Source organism: Phyllopteryx taeniolatus, chromosome 3, assembly GCF_024500385.1.
Source record: "Phyllopteryx taeniolatus isolate TA_2022b chromosome 3, UOR_Ptae_1.2, whole genome shotgun sequence".
NCBI classification, from domain to species: Eukaryota; Metazoa; Chordata; class Actinopteri; order Syngnathiformes; family Syngnathidae; genus Phyllopteryx; species Phyllopteryx taeniolatus.
Genome location: NC_084504.1, coordinates 15,728,819 through 15,754,262, shown reverse-complemented (window position 1 = coordinate 15,754,262; position 25,444 = coordinate 15,728,819). Strand labels below are relative to the sequence as shown.

The 25,444-nt window shown below is 40.0% G+C and overlaps 1 protein-coding gene across 1 annotated transcript in view; it reads right to left on the bottom strand.

Moving 5' to 3' along the window:
- Positions 1-947: 947 nt before the first annotated feature.
- The window catches only part of LOC133474964 (versican core protein-like), a 39,679-nt gene continuing 15,182 nt past the window's right edge, over positions 948-25,444 (bottom strand). Inside the window, exons 8-15 of the mRNA XM_061767182.1 lie at positions 12,162-24,452; positions 11,972-12,085; positions 11,771-11,884; positions 10,135-10,293; positions 9,897-9,979; positions 4,269-4,413; positions 2,629-2,811; positions 948-2,559 (exon numbers count right to left, since the gene is read on the bottom strand). Coding sequence (XP_061623166.1) covers positions 2,402-2,559; positions 2,629-2,811; positions 4,269-4,413; positions 9,897-9,979; positions 10,135-10,293; positions 11,771-11,884; positions 11,972-12,085; positions 12,162-24,452 — 13,247 coding nt within the window. The 3' untranslated portion in view covers positions 948-2,401. The remainder of the gene's footprint in view (positions 2,560-2,628; positions 2,812-4,268; positions 4,414-9,896; positions 9,980-10,134; positions 10,294-11,770; positions 11,885-11,971; positions 12,086-12,161; positions 24,453-25,444) is intronic.

Genomic DNA, 25,444 nt, shown 5'->3' with positions numbered 1-25,444 from the left:
TTGACAGTTCAATTGAAGTGCATGAGACGTTATAGAAATTGATGTTTTGCACTACACTACGTGACTATCTAATACTGATAGCGAGCGTTGCATTAATGTGTGACAGCATCTTAGTAGTGTATGTGAGCAAAAGAAAATCAGTGTTTCAGTAGTTTATGTGAACAAAATGAACAATAATAGTGTTTGTTAGAGCCTTTTAGTAGCGTGAGAGTGTTTAAGTAGTGTTTGTGAGGGCATTTCAGTAGTGTACATAAGCAAAAAATATCAACTGTGTGAGTCTCTCAGTAGTGTGCGTGAGAATGTTTCAGTAGTGTAAAACCCACGCAAGCATGGGGAAACCGCTGGAATTGCTAACGACTTGTCCACTTGCAGCCCAATGGAATGAAAAATACCTAACAATTTATAATAATAAAGTATATACTATATAAGGTTTGTTTTTCATTTATTAAATGTCATAAATCACTTTTGAGGCTTTCCCAATCTTAGCCCTTGGGTGTATGGATAAAACATATGGGCCCCTTATGCAAGATTCCCCATCCCTGGTGTAGACTCTTCTGCTATGCAATTATGCTGCAAAAGCTTCCTGAATCAGTCGTCGGCTTCTCAAGGCAAACTTTCTTACTCCATATGTTTGCTATAATTCCCATGATCAGCTCACTGGAATGTCGTGTATGTATCCGCAGGGTCTTGTCAAGTATGTCTGATGTGTTTCTTCAGAACCAGAAGAATAATATGACATTCTGAATGGATTTCGTGGCCATTTTAAAGACAATGTAATGATTTATGCTTCCTACTGCCAGAAATGAAAAACCTTTCTCACCCTCAATGGCGAGACAAAGAATTGATTAACAGTGCTACCTGCTGGTACAAGCACAACAGTGTCTCTCAATTCCTTCTCTTCAGTCATTTTCTCATTTTCTCTAAGGAAATGAAATCTGCTCATCATATTCATATATTCCATTTTATTTCTTTTGTGACAGAGAGTGAACAGGCTTACCTGTTTTTCAAAAAACTAGAAACACAAACATCCCAGACATTCACAGTGTGACACAATAAAACAAAATGTTATAAATATAAAAGAATATTATGTGCACATTAAGGCTGAGACACTCACTTGGACATTCACAGGCAGACAAAACAAAAACACGTTTTCCCTTTATAAAAAAAAAAATAATAATAAAATGCATCCACTGGTATATTATTATGTCTTTGGTATATAACACCCGCGACCCTAGTGAGGATAAGCGGTACGGAAAATGAATGAAGTAATGGTATATAACAGCATTATTGAAGCCGACGTGGCCCTCCATATTATTTGGTCCACTGCTGATATTAAAGCTCCCATCATATAGTGTCAACACCATTAGTGTGATTGATTTGTTAATAGAGTAGAAACATTTAAGGAGGTGAGGAGCATATGAAAAATAAATTATATGCATCCCTGCTTAAACGTACAAGTCGTTCGGAGCGTTTCACAAAATACATTCTCTCAATAAAAGGCATAAACTCTCCCAGAGTGTAGCTCAGAAGCAGCAGATGAGAGCATAGTTTTGTGGTGTGTACTTTTAAACAGCATTATGTTTACTGTAAACATGTCCTAGCGAGACGTTGTGCACAAAAAATGCATCAATTCTGCACCGTCCTTTATATAAAGCCACTGGTAGGTATCGATGCCCATTGGTTTCAAATGGCTTTATTGGTGTGCAACTGCTCTATCAAGGCTGCTCAGACCATACCTACAAAATAAAAATATCATTTATTCTCTATATAGAAGTCTGTTCAATAGAAGAAAAAAAATGTTGGGGGTCCGGTTGGTACCTTTGAAAGCTGCCTCCACTATTTGGTTCAAAATAAAAGAGGTCAATTGATTTTAATTCAAAATTATTAGACTGGTTGACAGTTATAAGAAGGCAACACCAACTTCTTTGTATGATTAATCACCACTGACACTGCTAACTATGCTCCGAAATGTCAACATTGTAAAACAGCACGATAGCATAAAAATTTCATTTACATAACGTAAGCGCTATATATTCACAACATCTTTTTTTTCTTTGATCAAGGACCCCTTATGGCAATTTGAAATAGCTCAGATGGAATTGAGTAACAGTCATGTCAGAATGCAACAGTCGTTGCATTGTTTGATAACCTAAAAAAAAGTCTACTTTTTAAAATATTTCCAGTAGCTAGTTCAAAGTTTCTCTCCACGTAGGCAACATTAGAAAACATTGTCTCTCAATAGAAAAAGTTCTCTCCTTTAAAACGCACTTCGTTAGATTCCGTTGTCTTCCAGAATGCAGGTCCTCTTAGATTGTTCATATACTCTTGTGCTTGTTCCTTATTTTCCACACACAAGTAATTGATTTGTTCTAGAACCGCATACAGTATACTGTATTGGTAATCACACTCGCTTCCTTTTCTGTTCCGGCTTGTCTCTCCGTCCCCTGTAGCGCTGATGGTAGAAGTGGAAGGTGTGATCTGGCAATTGCCTGAAGTTGTTGATGCTGTACAGATTTTTGTGTTGATGTTTTCTAAAGAAGCTTCTTTGATAGTTGGATGCTGCAATGAGAAATGTGAAAAGTTACAGTAGCTTTTTTTTAATTTAATATTTTGGTGAATTCTACTTACGGTTCATGCAGGTAATTTTAGGAATGTCCCAATGTCCATCGCCACGACAACGGATAGTTGGGATGTGCCTCTGAATGTATCCTGTGCTGCAACGGTACCTGACCAATGAGTTTACCTCATAGCGTTCATGTTGTCTCCCAAAGGTCCGTGCATTTACCACCTGTGGAGGCTGGCTGCAGGCAACTGAGGAACACAAACTACAAATTAATATACACTACAAAAGGTGTTGCGTGAAAGAAAGAAAAAATATGTGGGGCGTGAGAGCATTTAAATCTGTTTTGTGTGTGAGCGAAAATAAAAAAATCATTATTTTGTAAGAGTGATTCAGTCGTGTGTGTGTATGAGAGTATGTCAGGGCTGTTAATGAGAGTCAGTAGTGTGTGTGAGAGTGTTATAATAGTCTGTATGAAAGTGTTTGAGTTGTGTGTGTGATCAAAACAAAATTCAGTAGTGTTAAGAGCATTTCAGAAGTGTGTGTGACAGAATTTCAGTAGTGTTCATGAGAGTGTTTCAGTGGTGTGTATGAGAGTTTCAAGTGTGTGTGAGTATATTTCAGTAGTGTCTTTCAGTAGTGTGTGAGAGAGAATTCCTTGTTGAGTGTGAGAGCATTTCAGTGGTGTTTATGAGTCTTTCAGTAGTGTGTGTGAGTGTTTCATTAGTGTGTATGAGTGTTTCTGTTGTGTGTGAGAGCATTTCAGAAGTATGAATGAGAGTCTTTCAGTAGTGTGTATGAGAGCATTTCAAGTGTGTATGACAGTCTTTCAGTAGTGTATGAGAGCGTTCCAGTTGAGCGTGAGAGCATTTCACTTGTGTGTGTGAGCATTTCAGTAGTGCTTGAGTGTTTCTGTAGTGTGTATGAGAGCATTTAAATAGTGTGTATCAGTCTTTCAGTAGTGTGTGAGAGCGTTTCACTAGTGAATGAGTCTTTCAGTAGTGTCTATGAGCATTTCAGTGGTTCATGAGTCTTTCAGTAGTGTGTGAGTGTTCCAGCAGTGTGTAAAAAGTAAAGCAAAAGTAAATGTGCTCACACTGTACTTAAGTAAAAGTGCAGATACTTGGGGGGAAAAAAAAGCTATGTCCATTTAGGGTAACAATGAAACAGGTACATGTCAGTTGGTAAAAATTATGTAATCAAGTAAACAAGTAAAGTAATATCAAAGTCAAGTAAAACAATATCAAATTACTAAAAATATCATTACTTCAGCGTTTTCATTTAGCAAGACTAGTTAGTTAATATTCACTCAACTGTGGAGGAAACTGACCTGAATCAAGCAATTACTTTTTCATTTTTGGGCAGGTTAATGTCAATAAATGTACATGTAATAGGATCATAAACCAATTTCTGCATATGGAGGGTGTGATTGTTGTTGTTGTGATTTTCAGCTTGTACACTTGTGTGGAACATAAAGGGAAACACAAATAATCAAGGGAAAACCATTAAAAAGAAACATTTAGAAAATATCTATGAACTGGTTTACTGCACTGGTGTAATTGATATTTACCCTAATTTCAGTGCGTTTATGTTTATTTATTTATTACAAAATTCAGGTATGTGTAAAATGTACAAATCTATGACGGTATACGGTGTGCTACTGATCTGATCCTCATTAGATATTCTGCCTTGTCTGTGTGACTTTTACTTGTGCCCTTCTTGCAAGTGAATGTTAGGTGGTAGTTGCACGGAACGTCATTCCACTGGCCGTCTTCATGCCAGATCATCACCACGCAATCCTCTCCTGCAGTGAAGAAACTGTCAGGCTGGCTGGGCCTCCAGTTTTCATAGTGCTGCAATTCAAGAAGCACAGGGCGTGTAAGACATGATGTCATGTAAATAGAAAATATTTTTCATTCAGTTGCAATTTTCATAAATGCCCACACGAGGTCGCCTCTGCGTGAGTTTTTGTTTTTGTCAATGTCTTTATGTCTCAAAAGTGTTCTCTGTCAATTGACGGTCTGTTGTCGTACTAGAGCGGCTCCAACTACCAGGTACAAATTCCTTGTGTGTTTTTTGGACATATTTGGCAAATAAAGATGATTCTGCTTCTGATTCTGAGTAGGTCAGGTGACCTGTATGTGACCCTAACAAACCATAAATTATAACCACTTATAACCATTCATTCATTCATCTTCCGTACCGCTTATCCTCACTAGGATCGCGGGTGTGCTGGAGCCTATCACAGCTATCTTCAGGCGAGAGGCGGGGTACACCCTGAACAGGTCGCCAGCCAATCGCAGGACACATACAAACAAACAACCAGTCGCACTCAGATTCTCACTTACGGGCAATTTAGTGTCTTCAATCAACCTACCACGCATATTTTTGGGATGTGGGCGGAAACCGGAGTACCCGGAGAAAACCCACGCAGGCACGTGGAATCGTGAGGCGGGTGTGCTAACCAGTCGGCACCATCCCGCCCACTTATAACCAAAGACGCAAAAGTGACATTCCAAGATTGGAAGACATTTTCTGTCATGAACAAGATCATGATATTTTGAATAACAGTAATTATAGTCTGAAGTTGTGTCTCCCAACATGTACTCAACCATTAAAGGCATCTAGATGCAGATGGAAAAACATGACTACATGACTCAGCAGAAAAAAAAACATCATCAAGCTAATTGCTATGACCATGGGTAAACCTCTTCCAATTTTCATATTTTGTCAATGTTTTCAACCGTAATGGAGTGTGTCACCGAAACCAACGCAATTACCCAGTTACTCATATTATCAGAAAAACATATTAATATCAAAGGTTTTCCTTTTTATTATATACTCAAATTTGTTGTTGACCAGTTAGCATAGCAGCTAACACAGCTAGCATGTGCCCTTGCGCAAAATCCCTGTCGTTTCCAACCTGGTTACTGTAATCAGAGTGACATAAAACATTCAAGTGATATTGAAATACAATTTCCCTTAATTAATTTAATTGTAAATCATTTATTCAGCAAAATGTTTGTAAATATATTTTTGCGCTGGACAGTACAATTATATGATGTTTTTTCTTGAAAAAATAACAAAAACTAAAAAAATAAATGATAATTTTTTTTCAAAAATGTTTGTGCCTAAACTGAGATGCCTCAAAAGGCTTCATGATTCAGCCTTAACACTAATACAAGTTTTGAAACACATTGTTGTCCAGTGAATTGTTTAACAAGATTTTAAAATGAACTACATACAGTAGCTGATAACAGGTATCCATGTAAATGAGGATCAGCCTAAAGCGTTGACATAACATGACATCACACAGTCTGCATACTTAGCATTACAAATGTTACTGCTCATTTACACATTTCTACAACATACACACAGCTGTCGTGCTGCGGGGTATTCAACATGCAATTGATGCGACCTGCAGTCTTTCAGCACATTGTGGGTTCAAACGACCTCTTCAAAGATGCGACCTCCCCACCCCTAACCCCTACGTGCGCCGTCACACAACATAACCCCCGACTCTACTACATGTCTTGTCCCTGGGCCGTGCTACTCTGTAATTAGGTTTCACAAACGCAGTCACTTCCTGCTCGCCTCACTGCTACGTTAAGAAATATCATCGGCTGTAGACTTCATCTCATCTTCTTCAAAATAATCAAACAAACTGATCAGCCACACAAGTTCACAACACAAACACACTTCATTACTCTCGGTTTAGAAATTCGGAAAAAGTGTTGAGGGCCACACTATAAGTAATAATAAAAAAAAGGAAAAAGATAAGGAAAAAGATGTCCAATAATTATGTATTATTGAGAACAAAAAGTACATTCGTTTTAAAATGTCAATATTCCCCAAACAACCTCAATGCTGCAGTCTGGAACCAGCAGCTGCTGTCTTTCTTCATGCCATATTTTATGTATGCATCAAATTATTAAAACACTTCTGGTTGTTGATTTAAAAAAAAGAGTTGATTTCCGTCCATGTCAAACATTTGTACAGTCATATTAAACTTTTCATATCGATAATGGTGTTGAAGTGACAAAACAATTTTTAGTTTGTGTACGCTGCAGTGTAACTGGGCAAAGATCATCAACAGTGCTCACCTTAACACAGATATACTGTAGGCCGATGTTGATCATGTATAATTATTCTAATAGTAGGACTTTATTCTCATACGATTACCATTCTTCTTAAATACTACTTTATCCAAGTAAAATAAAGCATGTTTGTAGAAAAAAAAAAACTTTTCACTTAAAACAGTGATTCTCAAAGTGGGTTGTACGCAGGCGGCACGGTGGTCGACTGGTTAGAGCGTCAGCCTCACAGTCCTGAGGACCGGGGTTCAATCCCCGGCCCCGCCTGTGTAGAGTTTGCATGGTCTCCCCGTGCCTGCGCGGTTTCCTCCCACATCCCAAAAAAATGCATGAATTGGAGACTCTAAATTGGGTGTGATTGTGAGTCCGAATGGTTGTTTGTTTGTATGTGCCCTGCGATTGGCTGGCAACCAGTTCAGGGTGTACCCCGCCTCCTGCCCGATGATAGCTGGGATAGGCTCCAGCATGCCCACGACCCTAGTGAGGAGAAGCGGCTCAGAAAATGGTTTCTCCAGGTTTCCTCCCACATCCCAAAACATGTGTGGTAGATTGAAGACTCTAAATTGCCTGTAGGTGTGAATGTGAGTGTGAATGGTTGTTTGTTTATATGTGCCCTGCGATTGGCTGGCGACCAGTTCAGAGTGTACCCCGCCTCCCACCCGAAGATAGCTGAAATAGGCTCCAGCATGCCTACGACCCTCGTGAGGATAAGCGGTAAAGAAAATGGATGGATATATATATATATATATATATATATGAAATTGTTCAAACTGTGCATTATGTTACAGTGATTTATTATATTTTCCTAATCCAGTACATCATATTTGTTAACTATAGGTCATTTATATTTACCTTTAAAGTAGAATAGAGTTGCATTTAACCTTTTACAACTGTTTGCTTTCAAACATTTATGAAGGTAAAATTTTAAATGTAACTTATGTGCTATATATCTTAATGTAATCATTTTTAACTACAGGGATTTCCCCCTATATTTAAGTGCAGCATTATTGGTTAAAGAGTGGATAATGTGACAGAGACTTAAAATAATATTGAATATATTTGTAGCAATAAAGCCTCTGCCTCATTTTTTAAAATGTATTTATTATTTATTTATGTATTTATTTGATGAACCCTTAGGCTTACTATGCTACTACTGTATTTTAACATTTGTCATGATGGTAAAGAAAAAATGTAAACAAGTGGAGTATTTTTAGCAAATGTGAATCCACGGGGTTTGTGTGACCACCCATGCAGACCCCCCATATTGCTTTATCCATTTCTCTGTCTTTCTGCAGGCGGGCACAGGTGCTGTCCATCTGTGTTGTTTTCCTTGCCTGGTGGCCCTTCCACTAGCGAGCGGCTGCCTGCCGTGGAAGCCAGGGACGGGGGGGGGGGGTGGCACACTAGACCATACCTGTCCACGCCTGCCAGACTGCATCCTCCCCAAAAAGTGTCACTCACCCCTCAGCTGAGAAAGGGTCTCAAAAGGTGGCTTGTGCTTATCTTTAAACTGCCGTCTGTTGAATAATCTTTGAAGTGAGGACATCATTCTGTACAGCACTGATGCACATGGCAATTAGTCACTTTCCTGTCTTGTGACATGTATCCTCAACAGCTTCCGCTATATTACCAGGGGTGGTAAAAGTAATTCAACTCCTGTACTTCAGTACTCAAAATGCACTTATAGTTAAGTACAACAGTAAAAAGTAAAAAAAAATATTTCCTGTTAATTACAGTAAATACAACACCTGTTTTGATAACTTGGCATAACAGGGGAACACAAAAGAGTTTCCCTCTTTCATTATCTTACATAGTGCTTGTATGGAAAATTTTAAAAAATGCATAATAGCTTAATTTCACATTATTTTAGATCAAGAAATACCTAGCATTGGCTCGACTTTTATCCTATCAAAACAACATCCCAATAGCTTTGCTAATGTTATAAATTGACTAACTAAAAATGCTGAATTAGCTAATGACTGAAACCCACATACTGTATATGTTTTTTCAGATTACAAACCTGTGGTTTTCAGGCTGGCACAAGACACAATACATTTGCTTCAAATTGTTCCTGTAGTCAACAACATCCAACAATTCTCTTAAATAAGGCCAAATATGGGGAGTATTCTGCTTCTCTGAATCTGTTGCCATCGTCGGTAATCCTCGCTCATTCAAATTCCTTCATTATCTTACATAGTGCTTGTATGGAAAATTTAATTTGTCCCTGTTTTTTACATCTTATAAAACCCCAAAATCTCAATGACTCAATCAGTCAAGATCTCAACAGCACTTGACCTTTGTCTTTTTTACATCGTGTCATAGCCGCAGATGTTGGAAAAAGTTACGACCCTATTTTGACAACGTAAGACATAAAAAGTACAGATAAAGTGGTACCTTGACTTCGGAGTTTTCGATATACAAGCTGTCGCTTGATCGTTTTTGGGTTTTTTTTGTCTCGAGATAAGATCAAATATTTGAGATATGAGTGCACATCAGTCCCCCACTGCTAGATAGCGGCAGCAAACTTCACAACATTCGGCCACCATTAATTCACATTGCTTTCCTTGCAGTGAAAAGACAATATCAGTTGGTGGTGGTAAAGCACCATTAAGATGGTTTGCCAACCACCAATAGCCCCACAGAAGAAGAATAAGAAAGGACAGTACATTAGGTACACTCATGTTTCGTGCTCGCATTTTCAGTGTTTGCAGGTTATGTGGAGTGCAAATGTTATTGTGTTTTTAAAAAAAGTACTATACTGTCAAGTACAATTTTTTTGTTAAAAAAACAAAAAAACAAACAAAAAAAAGTTTAAACAACAAAATAACGTTGTTTCTGGGTGGGGCTGGAACAGATTAATTAGATTACCATTCATTTTAATAGGGAAAAATGCTTTGAGATACGAGTCTTTTGAGATTCAAGCGTTGTCAAGGAACAATCCAATTTGTGTTTATTATTTATTACTTAGTTACTTCCCAACACTGTACACTACTAACAGGTTTCCACTTGTGTGCTCCTTTTTACAAACTTTGAATGCTTTCATATGTTCTTAGGCTCACACTGGGAATACTTTTGACAGCGTAGAACTTCATGAGAAAACCAACAGAGCCCCCGAATAAAGGGTGTTCCTCTCTACATAAGTGCACCTGTCACTGACATGACGTCCAAATATTTAGACTGTCGCTCTGCCATGTTTGTTGAGGGGGGAGAAAAGAGCTGTGTGAGAGAGCAACCTATCTTACCGTGGGGCTCCCATCAGTCCAGCGGAAGTCACTATCAAACATTTTATCATTCAGGCCAATCCACTGGTAATCCTGTCCAAGACCTATCAACCAGAATAGACAACATATTACAGTTCTCGCCCATATTAGTACTGTTTATGAACAAAAGAAGCAATAGTATTTTTATGCATGAATCTATATTTTTAGATGTCCCTGTGCTTTTCAAATAATATACAGGTACTTTGCTTTTAAGACTTACGGTTGACAAACTGTTGCTCCTCATGGGAGAGAATGCTGGTCAAGTGAGCCCCTTGCATGCGACAATCTCTCTCCGCTGTATCCCAGTTTCTTCTGCTGGGGAAATATTTGTAGCACTGGCCCTGAAACTTGTGCCAGCCATATTCACATGCCTCTGTATCTGTAAGGAAAGAAAGGGAGAGAGCTTGAGGAACACACAAATAATTGAGTTACTCTGTTCCATGCAAGTATCTTTTCGACCTCACACAGTGTTAACACCTGACCCTAGAGGCTTTCCTTATCTCTGGCTAGTACTTCTAATAAGGGTGAAGGAAGAACAATGTGTTTGGATAGTTCCTCTACAAGCACAATAAGAGTTCTAGAAGGTAAGAAAATGTGTAGTCAAATGGGTATTTGACCAAAGATTTGAGATTTTGCCCATCCTTAATTGATTACACAGTACGATTGATCACACTGATGGTGAGCCTTGTGTCTAAATATTAACAACACAAAACCACTTTTTCTGTTAGTTAACCTCCTTTCATTTGCAGTAAAAGAGGAATACAAAGGCAAATATCTCTCTGGGCCACTGTTTAACCAAGTATTTCTAAGACAGCAGGTGCTTAAAGTATACAATCTGAGTGTAATTCACTGATGAAAGAAACAAAAGGTGTAGAATAGACACTCGCCAAGTGCCTATACCCTCCCAAAAATACCATGGGTTCAGAATGAAATGGAATTGCTGTCATTTCTTGAAAAAATGACAGCAATTCCATTTCATTCTGAACCCATGGTATTTTTGGGAGGGTATAGGCACTTGGCGATATCTAGTTGTACAGCAATATCTAGTTGTACAGTTAAGCCCCAAATTATTTGTACTACTTCCAATTTGTGCGTGTTTTTTTTTTACATTGATAAAAAGCTTGAGGTGATGCAATGAAGTGACAAAAGATTGTAATATATAATTTATGAAATGTAAAAAAAAAAATTCATTAATACAGTGGAACGTTAGTTCACGCACCTTATTTATTCTGTGCCTCTGTAAGTGAAGCAAATTTACCCCAAAAAAGGAATTATTCCATTCCAGTCCCAGAAAACATTTCGGCTACACGTGCATGACTGACGCAGACACACTTGTGTGTGGGTGAGAAATCTGTGCCAAGCCACTGGACCCCTGCCATAGAACAGTGGCTACCCCCCAGGAACTTAGTTTCTAGGGCTTCCGAATAGCACAATTACTTGTACTATTCACTTTCTTGTGAGCACTACTGAGGGCTAATTTGGAGCATAACACAAAAAGATATGTATGTGCAATATGTGCAATACTGAGGTAACAACGTTCACGCTGCGTAAGAGAAAGCATAAACTGAGAATTCCACGTGGCTGCTGTGAAGCATAGTTTTTGAACTGAAGCAATATTTGTCCAAAAATGTAGTTTTTAAACCAATTTGTTTGTGAACAGGGGTATTCTTAAACCGAGGTTCCAATGTGTCTCTACAGTCCTTTACTCTTTTTCAGTTTATTTCATGCTATGAACTAGAACTACTTCATTTCTTTGAAATGTGCTTGAAACTTGAGCCAACTTACACAAAATAATCACCCAAACAAGGTTTTTTTTTCACATAATGTCGTATAAATATTATTCACCAAAAACGTACCCTCCTCACAAAACAGCCCAGAGTAGCTCGGGAGGCAAACACATGTGAAGCAAGCCATCCCATCTACACATGTACCTCCATTGCGGCAAGGGTTGGACTGGCATTCATCAATGTCTAGACAAACAGATACATTATTCACAAACCACAGACCTCTCCAAATGTTCATTATTACGCAGAGATATTTCTAAGACAGTTTCCTACCTGTTTCACAGTGATCACTGCCATAACCAGGTGCACAGCTACATGTTAGGATGCTGCCACTCATGAGGCAAGATCCTCCATTCAGACAAATGTTTTCAGTACAGGTGTCAATTCCTGGAAAAAAAAAAATTAACAAGGGTCTATTTAATTGTATTTGTTTATAAACATTCATTCAAATTAAGAAACCTACCTAGAATCTCTCCTACAATGGTCAGCCCCAGGTCACGTTCCGTATCAGGAAGCAAAGTACTGCCCTCCCCTGTGATATGTGATTCTCCTCCAGTGAGCGACGGAGGTGCTTTTATGTCGGGTTTGTCATCCTTGCCAGAGAGCAGTTGGGTGGGGGCCACTGATACGCCTGATAGTATGTTCTGGCTTGGAGTTTCAGCTGGTGTCAATGTTGTGAACGCCTGGTCTGGTGGGGGTATTGTAGATCGTTCTGTCTTGTATGCAACCTCCTCTGTACCAGTGCTTTGAACTTTAGCTGACTCCACTTTTGATGCAGTGGTGGTAGCAGCTACCTTGAACACTGTCTGAATTTCATCTGATCCTGGTTTTGTTGTGGTGATCAACTTTCTGGACAGACCCTCAGAAGTGACTATTTCTTTCCCTTCTCCAGTTGTAAAGATGGAGGGTGACATAGTGGTGACATAATGATTCTGGGGGGGTGTAAGATTTGGTTTGGGAGGAAAGGTTGAGACATATTGTACCAAAATACCTTCCTGTGAAGGTATTGATCCAAAAGGGATATCTGAAATGTGCTCTGCTGGTATTTGCGTAGCCATCACTTGGTAGTTGGTAGAGGTCTCTTCAGTACCTGTTATACTAGTAGGTTCTGGTGTGCTTGTTATCTCAGTGTATTGTGTCTCCTTATTCTCAACATCCTGTGAGCCTGACTTAATAGAACTTAGGGACATATCAGGGGACTGCGTTGAATAACCCTCTGTCATGGAAGTCTCAGTAGATCTAAAACCAGATGTTTCTTCATATAAAGATAACCCTGTCTGAGTTGATGTTGGACTAGCAATGTCTGCATTGTAAACGCTTGATATTGTGAACCCTGAACCCATTTCTTCTGTTGATGTGATTAGACTTTTTTCTGTTGATGCAGAAGCATCCTCACTCTCTGAGGAACCTGAACTTTCAGCAGCTGTATGTGGTGCCCCTGTAGTTGAATTCACAGTTTCATCAGAAGATAATTGTTGAGTAACATCTAAAATGGTAGCTGCTGGTGGAGTTGTAGGGCTTGACAGTGAAGAGAACATTGGTGATGAGGTATTTTCTGGTTGCACTGGAAGTGATTCAGTTATTCCATGTAGGATTTTTTCACTGTGGCGTTCAGGAGTTGTGTCAAATGAGACTGAATCAGATTCTGTCTGAGAAGCTTCTTCCTGTGGTTTTTCAGACTGAATAGATTGTGGAGGTGTTCCAGATACAACATCAGGAAAGGCTGTTGCTTTGGAATATAGCATTTCAGGGGAATGAGGGGAAGTTATGTAAACAATAGTTGGTGAGGGCTCAAATGTATTATCCTCTACTTTAGTCTGAGTAAGCATGCCACTAGGTCTGAAATACTGACTTGACCCTTCAATGGGAAACATTGGGCTTGTGGTGGCTATGACACTCTGAGCAATACTGGAATGATGAGTAGATGCAATCTCAGACATTGCATGTTGCAAGGATATCTCAGATGGGGATGTGTCTAATTCTGGAACAAAAGTGGTAACAAATTGGACAAGTGGGTCAAATTGAGAGGTGCTTTCTACAGAAGGCACTGTTGATGTAGAAAATGAGTCCTTTGTAAATGAAGATGCAATGTGGTCTAATGTGCTCTCATTCTGTGATGGGTTGACTATCATCCTGTCAGAGAAAGGGGAAACAGTTTCTAAAAATACTGCTTCATCTAGCATTGTGGTTACATCATTTATTCCATCCTCTTGGGACTTTACGGCTTTATCTGTTCTGAAAAGAGTTGATATTACATTGCCAGAAGTATTTTTACTATCAAAAGGTACTATGATTGCTGAAGCAGTTGTGCCATCTGAGATCTCATCAGCAGAGCCCTCCACAGCTGCAGGATGTAATGATGTTGTGAAGAGCCACTTAAGAGTAGCAGATGTTTGTGTTGGACGCTCTGTTACATGAATGTATTTATGTGTTGGCTTCTCAGTGCTGTAGAGTCTTGAAGCGGCATTTGATAGAACTATTTCAGCCTCCCCACTACCAGGCTCAGGCAAAGCACTTAGATGTGATATTGTTTCAAGCTTCACTGTTGAAACGGTCAGCGTTTCATTATTTGCGGTGCCAGTAACATCAGATACAAAATTGGGCATTGGTTTCACAGTACTGTATAGAGATGACCAAGGGCTTGATGATTTTATACCTTTTTCTGTAGCAGCTCCAGTAATAGTTTCAGGCTTTTTAGTGCTGAACAGTGAAGACGTTGACGATGTTACTCGTATATCAGATGCTGTCCATTCAGAGGATGATGCTATTGTTGCTGTGGGTTCAGGGCTGAACACTTTTTCTCCTCCAGAGCCTTCATCTGAGTCATATGGATTTGACGACTCCTGATTAAATACTCGACTGGTTGGGACAGACATTTGTGAGGATACACTTGATGTTTCATCAGCCACACTTGTGATTGTATTGGCTGTGGGTGATCCATCCACGTGCTTCGGAACTAGCGGTGTATGAGTATCAAGTGAAAAAGATGGCTGTGATGGTGTTACATCATATAATACTCCCTGCCTTGGTTTGGTTGCAACAGTCAAAGCTAGGGTGGCTTGTGATGACAATGTTTCACTTTCCACATGCAATGTTTCAGACATAGATGGAGAATATTCAGAAGAGGATGCTGATGCATGCGTAGGAGTGAAGAGGTTTATAGCATCGGTTCCTGAAGCCTCTGGTTCTTCTGTCACCTCCAATTGTTTCATCATTGTAACTGGTGTGAGACCTCCTGCCTCTTCTGTCTGAATGGTTGTGTAAAATGGAGAAGAGGGGATGATGGAAATGGTATCAGCATCAATAATAATATCAGTGCCCGGGAGGAGCTCAGGAGACGGGCTTTCTTCTCTTAAGCTGTGAGTAACTGGGGAAAATAGTTCATCTTCATTCTTTGTATCTTCTGTAAATAAAATTGTTTTGCTGGTTGATGGTCTTGACACATGCAGCACCGTGGTGGATGTTTTTTCTTTTAAATCAGTCTTGGCCTGGCCACTGGGAGTAACAATGACTGCCTGTTGGTCTGAAATGCTGTGATATATAACTGAAGGAATAGGGGTTGGGAGAGTTGTGACTTCAGCTTGTTTATATTCACTGCTTGAGTGGACTGTGGTTAGGTCACCCTTACTGTGAACATCCATTGAACCACTAATTATGTGGGGGAGAAGAGTTGTAAAAGATGATTGTGTTTTCTTCTCTGGTATAGTAGATGCATCAGTACCAGTGCTAGAAATCTGAGACTGTGTAATCTCAGTGGTGTTCGGAGTTTTTGTATCCTGAGTCGTTTCCCTCTCCTGTGAGGAAACCTCATCTGTGGTTGAAGTGACTGGAACAAATGTTTCAGTTTCACTAGTTGCCTCTCCAAATGTAACATTCATAATCACAGATGGCTCAGCAGGGAACATCTGTGTGGTTTGTTCACCAGAACTCTCACCTTTTGTCAAAATCTGTGTTGATTCATCAGTTACAGGTGTAACAACTGACTGGGCAGATCCCACCACAGATGATGTTTTGAGGTTTGGTTTTACTGTGCTGAAGAGAGAAGGAACTGCAGTCGCAGTAGACTTCGATGTACGGTCGAAAAAAGATGCTTCAGTAAAAGCAGATTTTAGATTTTCTGATGTTGCTGCTGTCTCTTGGGGAGAAGAGGCTGTAATTGTTTCACTTTCAGTAGATGTAATTTCATGAGAGGTTGACATGGTACTCCAAATTACCATGGTTGTGGAATGTTCACGTGTCTCATCCTCTTCTTTATTCTCGGATCTTGTTTGTGTCTCTGGTGTAAACACTTTTGAGCCCACAGTGATGTACAGGGGAGAAGCAGGATTTCGTGTTACAACTTTTTCTGTAGAGTTCTTGTCAGTTGAAGTATCCTCAGAGACAGCAAGAGTACTGGGTGAGAGAGTGATTTGTCTTGTGGCTGCCGTAGTGGTGTCAAGCACAGATGATGTTGCTTTTGGTTGGAATGTTGTTGATATGTCAAAAATGTCAGTACCTGAACTCTCATCTTCAGTTATTGAATCATCAAAGAAGACACCACTTCCTTGCTCAGTTAAGTAAATCTCATTGTGAGTCGCTTGGGGAGGTTGGGTTGATAACACAGATTCCGGCGTGGACTGTCTGCTCGGTTGAGTTGACGATTTATTTGTGTTCTTGTCTATTTCTGTCTCATCGGTTGTATCAATTGATATTTCTCCACCTGATCCATCTGAACTTGTCTCTAAATCATCCTCTTCGGGTGAAAGCCCAGAGATCTCCATGTCATCATAAGTGGAGGTTTCTTTTGAAGGACTCTGGATTACGATTGTTTGAGTCCCTTCAAATATAAGGGAACTTGATGAAACAGCAAATATTCTATCACCCAAACTTTCTTCAACTGTGACTGATGGGCTGATGGTGGTTTTTGACAAGGTCGTTTGTTCTGTAGATGACTCTTGTTTTGGTGTTGCTAGGTTGAATTCAGTTGTGACAGCAGATACGACATCTCCTGAGCTTGAAACTGGAGTCTCAATGCTATAATGAGAATAATCTCTGCCATTTCCTCTTGTTGAATGGGATGTTGATAGGGCTGGTGTCTCTGTACTAAACATTGAAGAGATGGTTGCAGATGTCTTCCCTGTGACTTTTGTAGACAATTCAGGGGTTTGCTCAATAAACTCTGTGTCGTCAATTATTTGAATGTAAGGCTTTGGGGAGAATGGAGATTTAGTAAATGTCTCCTGTGAGGTGCCAATCAAAACAGCTGAGTGGCTGCTATGTTCCATTATTCTGTCTGTAGTTGGCAAAAAAGACAAACTAGATGATTCTTTTGTTAAAATTTCAGTTGTATGTCCATTTGAGCTGTCCTGTTCTGTAAGAATGATTGCAGAACCTTCATCAAATTCATTGATGATCGGAATATCTGAAGGTTTTTCCGTGCTGTGTAGTTTTTGATTTTGTGTGATTATCAACTGTCCAGGTGTTGTAGCAGTTATTCCTGGTATTACAGATTGGCTAAAGTGATTGGAACTAGGTGTTGCTGCAGTAGAGCCTTCTACTTGATTAGAAGTGTGCATCTCTGACTCCAGTGTTTGTTTCTCAGGGCTGAGGGAAGAAGCAACGCTTATAATTCTAACGGTCTCCTTGATGGATGCATCATTGTTGCTCTCGTCATCTACAGTTGATACTATAGACTTTGCCTCAACTGTAGCCATAGGTTTCTCTGTATGACTTATGTTAACAGTTTCTTGCGTTTCATGTGACATTCGATTTAGTTTCTCTGTGCTGTATGAAGATCCTACAGTAACAGCATCCTTTGAGACATGTCTTGTGACATTTTCATTTGATCCTGTGGTTACTGGAATAAGTGTGTTAGACATTAAAGGGACAGTGGTTGTTTCACTTGACTGGTATTTCGCATAGTCTGAAGTGTGGTCACCAGAGGTATCCATAACCTGAATAGTTTCAGATTTTATGGTTGTCCCACTGAAGGAAGGAATGGATTCCACCATGTGTGCCTGGCTACTAATGTCATCCTGAATGTCTGCAAGAGTGGATGACAGAAAAGAGACTATTAGTAAGGATTTGGTACTAGTCCTTGTCCCAGAAGAAGGAGGAGAAGCTGTTGGTAGCTGTGAGTATGAAAGCATCTTGGGTTTGGTTGTTTGATCACGTTCTACTCCTTCAGGCATCTCGGTGTAGGAGACAGAAGATGTCTGTGTATGTGTTTCTTGGGTCTGATGACCTGACCCTTCAGGATGACCAGGGATTGGTTTTGTCCCACTTGTGAACAGCACTCCATCAATCTTAGCTGTAGTCACATACTTTTGTATTTCAGGAGACACTGATGTATGTTTATCAGTACTGTAGAGAGATGACAGCGTTACTGAGGCCTTTGAGACTTGACTGTTTTGAAATTCTTGTGATGTTGTCATTGCTGGTGTCTCTGTACTGAATAGTGATGAAACAGTTGTTATTGTTGACTCCTTCATTAATCTATCTGTGCTGTCACCAGAACTGTCATAATCTGTCATAGTGACATATGGTACGATTCCAGGTTTGATTGTTAATCCAATGTGGGAAGGAATAGACTCAACCATCATAATGTCACTGGTAATTTCTTCATTATCAATGTCCTCAATAATTGGAAGAGCAGACGATACAGTTGGAGTAGGTTTCTCAGTACTAAAAAAGGATGACGCAGCAGTACCAGACATCTTTGAAATGTCACTGGTTCCATAACCATGTGATGCAGTCACTGCAGATGACCCTGTACTAAACGTGGAAGAAGGTGTAGGTGTTGTGATTTTTGGTTCCCCAGTTAACTCATCACTGCTGTCGCCAGAACCATTAGAGTCTGCAGTGGCAACTGATGATACCAGAAAGCCATGAAACAAAGTTGTTTTATTTGTCACTTGTTCTGGGAAGTTAGTGCTGTACAAAGCACTGCCTTCGGTAAAAGTCTCTTTTTCCTGAAGTGGTAATTCTCTTGGTCTTTCTTTGTGAAACAATAAGAATTCTGTAGGAGGTGAAGGAGCTTTTTGGGGCATTTTAGTAATTTGTTCACCTGAGCTCTCTTCCTCAATATCTGGAAAAGTCTGAATTGTCTCTAGTGGTAATGATGAGTCTTCATTCTTACTTACATGTGTATGGGGCTCAGAAGATGTTTCATGTGATTCTGTCCTCGCTGGGGTGTGAGTGCTAAACACTGAAGAGGAAGTTGTTGCTGAAATGATTGACTCTCCAGTCGAGTCAACCAGAGCTTCCGATCCATCAATGTTAGTGATTAACAATTTAGTTTCAGGCATCACACTTGTTCCAAGTACAGATGTAGATGACACAATCAGAGGTTCGGCTGTTGGTGCTTCAGTACTGTAGAGGGATGACACAGCAATGGATGTCTTTGTTTCATTTCCATGTGATTCTGTCACTACTGGTGTATCAGTACTAAATATTGAACCAGTAGTTGTTTTAATTGTTTCAGTAAAATCCTTAATGCTTTCTCCAGAACCATATATGTTTGTGACAGTGAAAAATGATGACAGTCCAGATTGGGTGGTTGAACCACTGAGAGAAGGAAAAGACTCATCATCATCTGAAACAGTAGACAATTCAATAGACGAAAGCATTGGAGACACTGCCATTGTGTTGATTAGGTCAGAGGTCACAGAAGTAGAAGTGTTCTCTGTAACTGATGACGTTTTTGCTCCATGGCTTTCTGTGGTTTCATGTGACATTGCTCCGCGAGACTCCGTATTGTAAAGAGATGATCCACCTGAAGAAACCATGTCCTCTTCAATAAGGAGCAGTTTTGTAGGTTTCACTGTGCTAAACAAGGGTGAAGATTCTGGAGATGCAGTGACTTTACTGGGCATCTCGGTAATTTCTTCATTTGAGGCCTTCATAGTAAAACTGGTGACTAAAGAGTCCTTAGTCTGACTTGTGCGTGCCGGGGGTTTAGAATCTGTTCCGTGTGCTGTTGTTGCTGGGGTGTCAGTTCTATACATGGATGAGAAAGGGGTTGCTAAAATTAATGAATCTTCAGTTAGATCAATATTGTCTCCTGAACCTTTGCTTGAAGTGTTACTGATAAATGATAGTGATTCGGTTTCAGGTGTTATACTTGATCCAGTTACCGATGAAATTGACTCAGTGCTCACATCCTCAATCTCAATATGTGTGACTGTAGATAAACTAGTAGGAGGCTTTGTTAGTGCTTCAGTAGTGGACAGAGTAGCAGCAGTGATGTAAGATGTTTGAATGAACATGTCTTTGGTTTGGTCGCCTGAGCCATCTTGATCCGGACTCATTGTAGTCAACATCACTTCGTGAAAATTACCTGTGATTAATGATGTTTGATGAGTTGTTTTCAAAATACTATGCACGGACGATGCAACAGTACCTGAGATTTTTGAAATATCATCTGTAACTTCTTTATGTGATACTCTCACAGGGGGTGTCTCTGTACTAAACATTGATGAGACAACAGTTGGTGTGATTTTTGACTCTCCTGTAAACTCATTGATGATGTCTCCAGAACCTTCTGTGGCTGTTGCCATTCCAAGCGTCATGGTTGTTCCATGTAAGGAAGGTAAAGACTCAATGAGCACACTGCCGATAAATCCATCATCAATATCTTCAAAATATTCTGTTTCAGGTGTAATCCTAGGTTCAGGGACAGATGGAGTTAGCTCAGCGCTTACAACTTCAATGTGATTTTCTGGAAGAGTCGATAATCTCAGAGGAGATTCTGCAGGTGGCGCCTCAGTGAAGTCGAGAGTAGATGTGGCGTTGAGAAAAGATGTCTGATGGAGCATGTCTTGGGTCTGTTCACCTAAACCATCTCGATCTAGTGGGGTTACAGCCAAAGCTTCCTCAGTTTTACCTGAAGTTTCAGGAACCTCTTGAGTTGTTTTTTCAGTACTGGAGAGGGATGAAGTGGTAGTAACAGGTTTGTTTGAACTGTCTTTCATCACATCTTCATGTGATGTTGTCACTTCTGGTGTTTTTGTACTAAAAATTGAAGAAACGGAAGTTGTTATGATTTTTGACTGACCACTAAAAACATCAGTGCCATCTCCAGAATTCTCTGTATATGTGGTAGTATAGAATGATGCCGCTACACTCTTCATGGTTGATACATTCATAGTTGGCATTGGATTTGTAACATCGGAGACAAGGGTAACTGATCCTTCTCCTGTAACTGGTTCATAGACTTCTGTTACTCCATGTGAGATTACTTCTTGGGAGTCAGTGATGTTGAAAAGTGAACCTGTGACAAACGTTTCTTTATACTCAAAAGGCAGTTTTGTTGTTTTTTCTGTGCTAAACAATGATGAAACGGTAGGAGATGGTGGCAGTTTTTGGGACCCCTCAGTTATTTGTTCACCTGAGCTCTCTGTTTCTGTTTCTGGGAAAGCTGAATTGTTTTCAGGTGTAAGGGATCTGTCCTCAGTCTGGCTTGTTCCATGTGATGTTGTCACTGCAAGAGTATCAGTACTAAACATTGAAGAAACAGAAGTTGTTGTGATTTCTGACTCTTCACTATAAACATCTGGGCCATCTCCAGAGCTCTCTGTATATATGGTAGTGTAGAAGGATGCCTTGTCATTCGTTCTTGAGCCACTGATGGATGACATTGGATTTGTCACATCAGAGACCAAGGAAACTGAAGGTTCACCTGTAACTGACGGCATTTCTGGTTCATGGCTTTCTGTTGCTTCATGTGACATCATTTGTCGGGAGTCAGTGGTGAAAGGTGAACCTGTGGAAAATGCTTCTTTATCCTCAAGAGGTTTTTCTGTTGTTTGTTCTGTATTAAACAACAAGGAAATTGTTGGAGATGTAGGCAGTTTTTGAGACACCTCAGTATTTTGCTCACCTGAACTCTCTCCCTGTTTTTCTGAAGACGCTGATTTCTTTTCAGGTGTAAGTGAGGAGTTCTCACTCTGGCTTACTCTATGTGATGTCATTGCAAGCATATCAGTGCTAAACACTGAAGAAGAAATGGTTTCTAAACTGAAAGACTCTCCAGTGAGCTCATCTCCAGAACCTTCTGTAAAGGTTCTGCTGACTGATAAGGATTCTGTTTCTGATGTTTTACTTGAGCCAATGACAGATGGAATGGATTTAGTGCTCACATTTTCATCTTCAATATCTGGAGCATCTTGATCTGTTTGGGTCATAAGAGAAGTTTCATCTGTTGTCAATATCACATTATCAGTCTTAGCCATATTTAATGATGTTTGAATTTCGAGAGACCTTGGAGTTAAAGCTGTCAATGCTGGTGTCTCTGTACTAAAAAATGAGGAAAAAGTAGGTGTTATGATTTTTGATTCGCCAATAAAATCCTCAGCTATGTCTCCAGAACTCTTTGTTTCATTTGTTGAAGCGGAAAATGATGCAATTGCAGGTTGGACAGGTGAGTCACTGAAGGAAGGAATAGACTCGACCATCATAGTCTCGGTGCCCATACCTCCTTCTTCAATATCTGGAACTGTAGATGATACCATCGAAGAAAAACGTGGGGACACAGAGCTTGTGCTCATCACATCTGACATCTGATGCTCAGTAGGCATTTTATGAGATGCTGTCACTACTTGGGTGTTGGTGCTAATTATTGAGGTGGACGTGGTTGCTGAAACAAATGATTTTGCAGTGAGCTCTATGGCCATGTCTACAGAACCTTCTATGAAAGCAGTACTGACTGATAATGATTCTGTTTCAGGTGTCAAACCTGACCCAAAGACAGATTGACTGGACTCAGTGCTTGCGTCTTGCACCTTAATTTCTGGAACAGTAGATGCTACAATCGGTGATTCGGTAGTAAATACTTCTGTACTGCCAAGAGCAGATGTGGCAGTCACAGAAGATGTCTGAATGATCATATCTGGCGTCTGGTCACCTGAACCATCTTGAACTTCCTCAGACTTAGCTGTACTTAATGTTTGCATTTCCAGAGTTATTGGATTTTCCTTCCCAGTACTGTAAATGGATGTTGCAGCAGTGACAAATGTCCTTGAAATGCCACTTATTCCACCACCATGTGAGGTTGTCATTGCTGGTGTTTCTGTACTAAACATTGAAGAGATAGTAGTTATAAGACTTGACTCTTCAGCATCAGAGTTATCCCCAGACGTCTCTGTGTCTGTTGTAGTGAATAATGAACTTGTCCCATGTGTAAAGATTGATCCACTCAATGAAGGAACAGAATCAACCATCATAGTCTCACTGCTTATAATTTTATCATAAATATCACCAGGAGTAGAGGATAACGTTGGAGATACTGTCACAGAGCTTTCTTCTGTAACATTAGAGACACGAGAACTTGACGGTATATTCATATGCTCTTTCAGATAACTTTCTGTTCTTACAAACAATGTTGTTTTGGATATGTCAGTGCTGTCTTGGGAAGATGACGCTATAACAGAAGATGATGTAACAAAAATATCAGGTGTTTCGTCCCCTGAGCCCTCATCATGGGTTTTATCAGAAACAGGAGTCAGAAATGATTGTTCTTCTGTCTGATCTGCTAAAGTTTTGAGTTCCTCTTCAGGTAACAATAAAGGAACTGTGTCCAAAGTTTCTGAAACAGTAGAGAATATACTGGAGACCATGCTGGGCGGTGTATCTGTGACCATTGTTATTCCAGATATAGAAGACTCTCCTGTGGATGTTTTAGACTCATTGATTTTAGTTCCATCAGTGGCTGCCATAAAAGTCTCAGTGCTGTGAATAAAAACTGTACTTGGGGTGGAACTAAATGTAGAGGTTGGCATTGATGTTAGATTGGCGTCAGAAGAAATAGTTGATGTCATTTGTAATACGGATTCTTTTAACGTTCCTTCTGTAATGCTGCTCTTTTTGCTTGTTGTTTTCCCATCGGCATCATCAGACGAGGGAGTGTGCACAGTCTGTAGAGAAGCTTGAGAGGAATCTTCAGCAGCCGGTGGCACAGATGTGCTTTTTATTTCCACTGTGGCCTTAGCTATGTTTCTGTCTGTGTGAAGATCAGTTGCCAAAGTAAAAAGGGATGGATCCTCTGCTTTTTCTGTCTGAGTGACTTGTGAGTCACTTGTTGTAGTTGTGTGAGCGTCCATTGACTCGTCTCCCTCTTTTTGCAGAGATGTGGAGATGACAGTGGAGGCTACCTTATCTGTTAAGGTTATTAGGATGTCTTCTGCTATTTTGGTCATATGTTCCTCAGATGGTGATGCGGTTAGAAACAAATGAGCAGAAGGAGCTGTCATATCCCACATCCTGTCTGTGGTTGCAGAGCTAGCTTTTTGTGTGGTTTCAAATGATGTAGTGTCACCCGAAGTTGTAGTTGGAGCAGGGCTTTTGTCTCCTTGTGTGGGGCCCTCTTCATTTTCACGTAAAATGTGATGAGGTTTAGTTTCAGCTTTTGGGATAACATCAGTGTCAGGCTCATCTAGGCCCAGTGTTTTTGTGCTTGAGAGGAACCCCTCTGTCGTTTGAGTAAAGCTATCTACAGGGTGGTCGGGCCATCCATCATCAAACGCTTCACTTCCTCCTAAACTTTTCAAATTTGTTATAATCTGGGTACCTTTGGCTTCTTTGTCCTCTGGACTCTGTGGATCAAGTGTTATCTCATATTTCCCATTAATAAAGCTAATAATTGGAGCAGTAGTTACAGTGGCAAGGGACAAGTCTGGGTTTCCACTCTGGAGGATGGGCTCACCATCTGCCATTGAGGCGGTGGCATGGTCAGGCAGAACAGGAGACAGAGAAGTTTCTGACTGAGTGATCTGGGCAACTGCAAAAAGAGACAAGGCTGAAGATAAAACAAAAGTACTGATCTTTGAAATTTACAAAAAACAAAACACTTCAAATGTAAACTACAAAATCAATATTCACAATAATAAGATTAATGGTACATATTATTTAAATATTGAAATCAAAATATCATGAGTAAAAGTCAGATTAGTCAACATTAAATGCTCTTGTATTGTCCATAGCAGTTGCAGACCTCTGAACAAATAAACAAACTTTGACAACAGGCCTGTAGCAGGGAACATGACTCATACTAGGTGAAGAATGGCTGACATAGAATAACCTGGCCTCAACTCAAATCTGATCATATTATTATTAGAAGTGAGATTGGTGCAAATGAGCAGTGTTAATATACTGTATGGTGTTATTGTTTTTAAACCAAATTCCGACGACCTTGGATAATGAACATTATGCTTGAAGCAGATGATTTACTATGAACATCAGTGCTGTATGTTTTTTCTGAACAAAGTGCAATGTGCCCTGCGATTGGCTGGCAACCAGTTCAAGGTGTACCCTGCCTCCTGCCCGATGATAGCTGGGATAGGCTCCAGAACTCCCGCGACCCTTGTGAGGATAAGCGGCTCAGAGAATGGATGGATGTTTTAGAAGTGTGTATGAGAGCGTTTCATTATGTCTGAGAGCATTTCAGTAGTGTCTCAGAGCATTTCAGTCCTGTGTAAGTGCATTTAAGTAGTGTGTGTTTCAGTGTTTCAGTTGTGTGCGTGATGTGTGTTTGTGTGTGATCCTAAATTATGTCGTTGACAGCCCCTCGTATTTGCGCTTGCTTTACGTACCTCGCTCATGCAACTTTGTAAGTCAGACATGTGCCTTTCGAATCTCACACATACTTTATTGAAACACGCTCTCCTCGTCCGTCCTCGGTTAGATCACATTGGAGTTCAGCGTACACGGACAGGTAAAAATAGTAATACATTTCATCTGTTGCTCCTCCGTGTACATGAGGTCCAGTGTGAA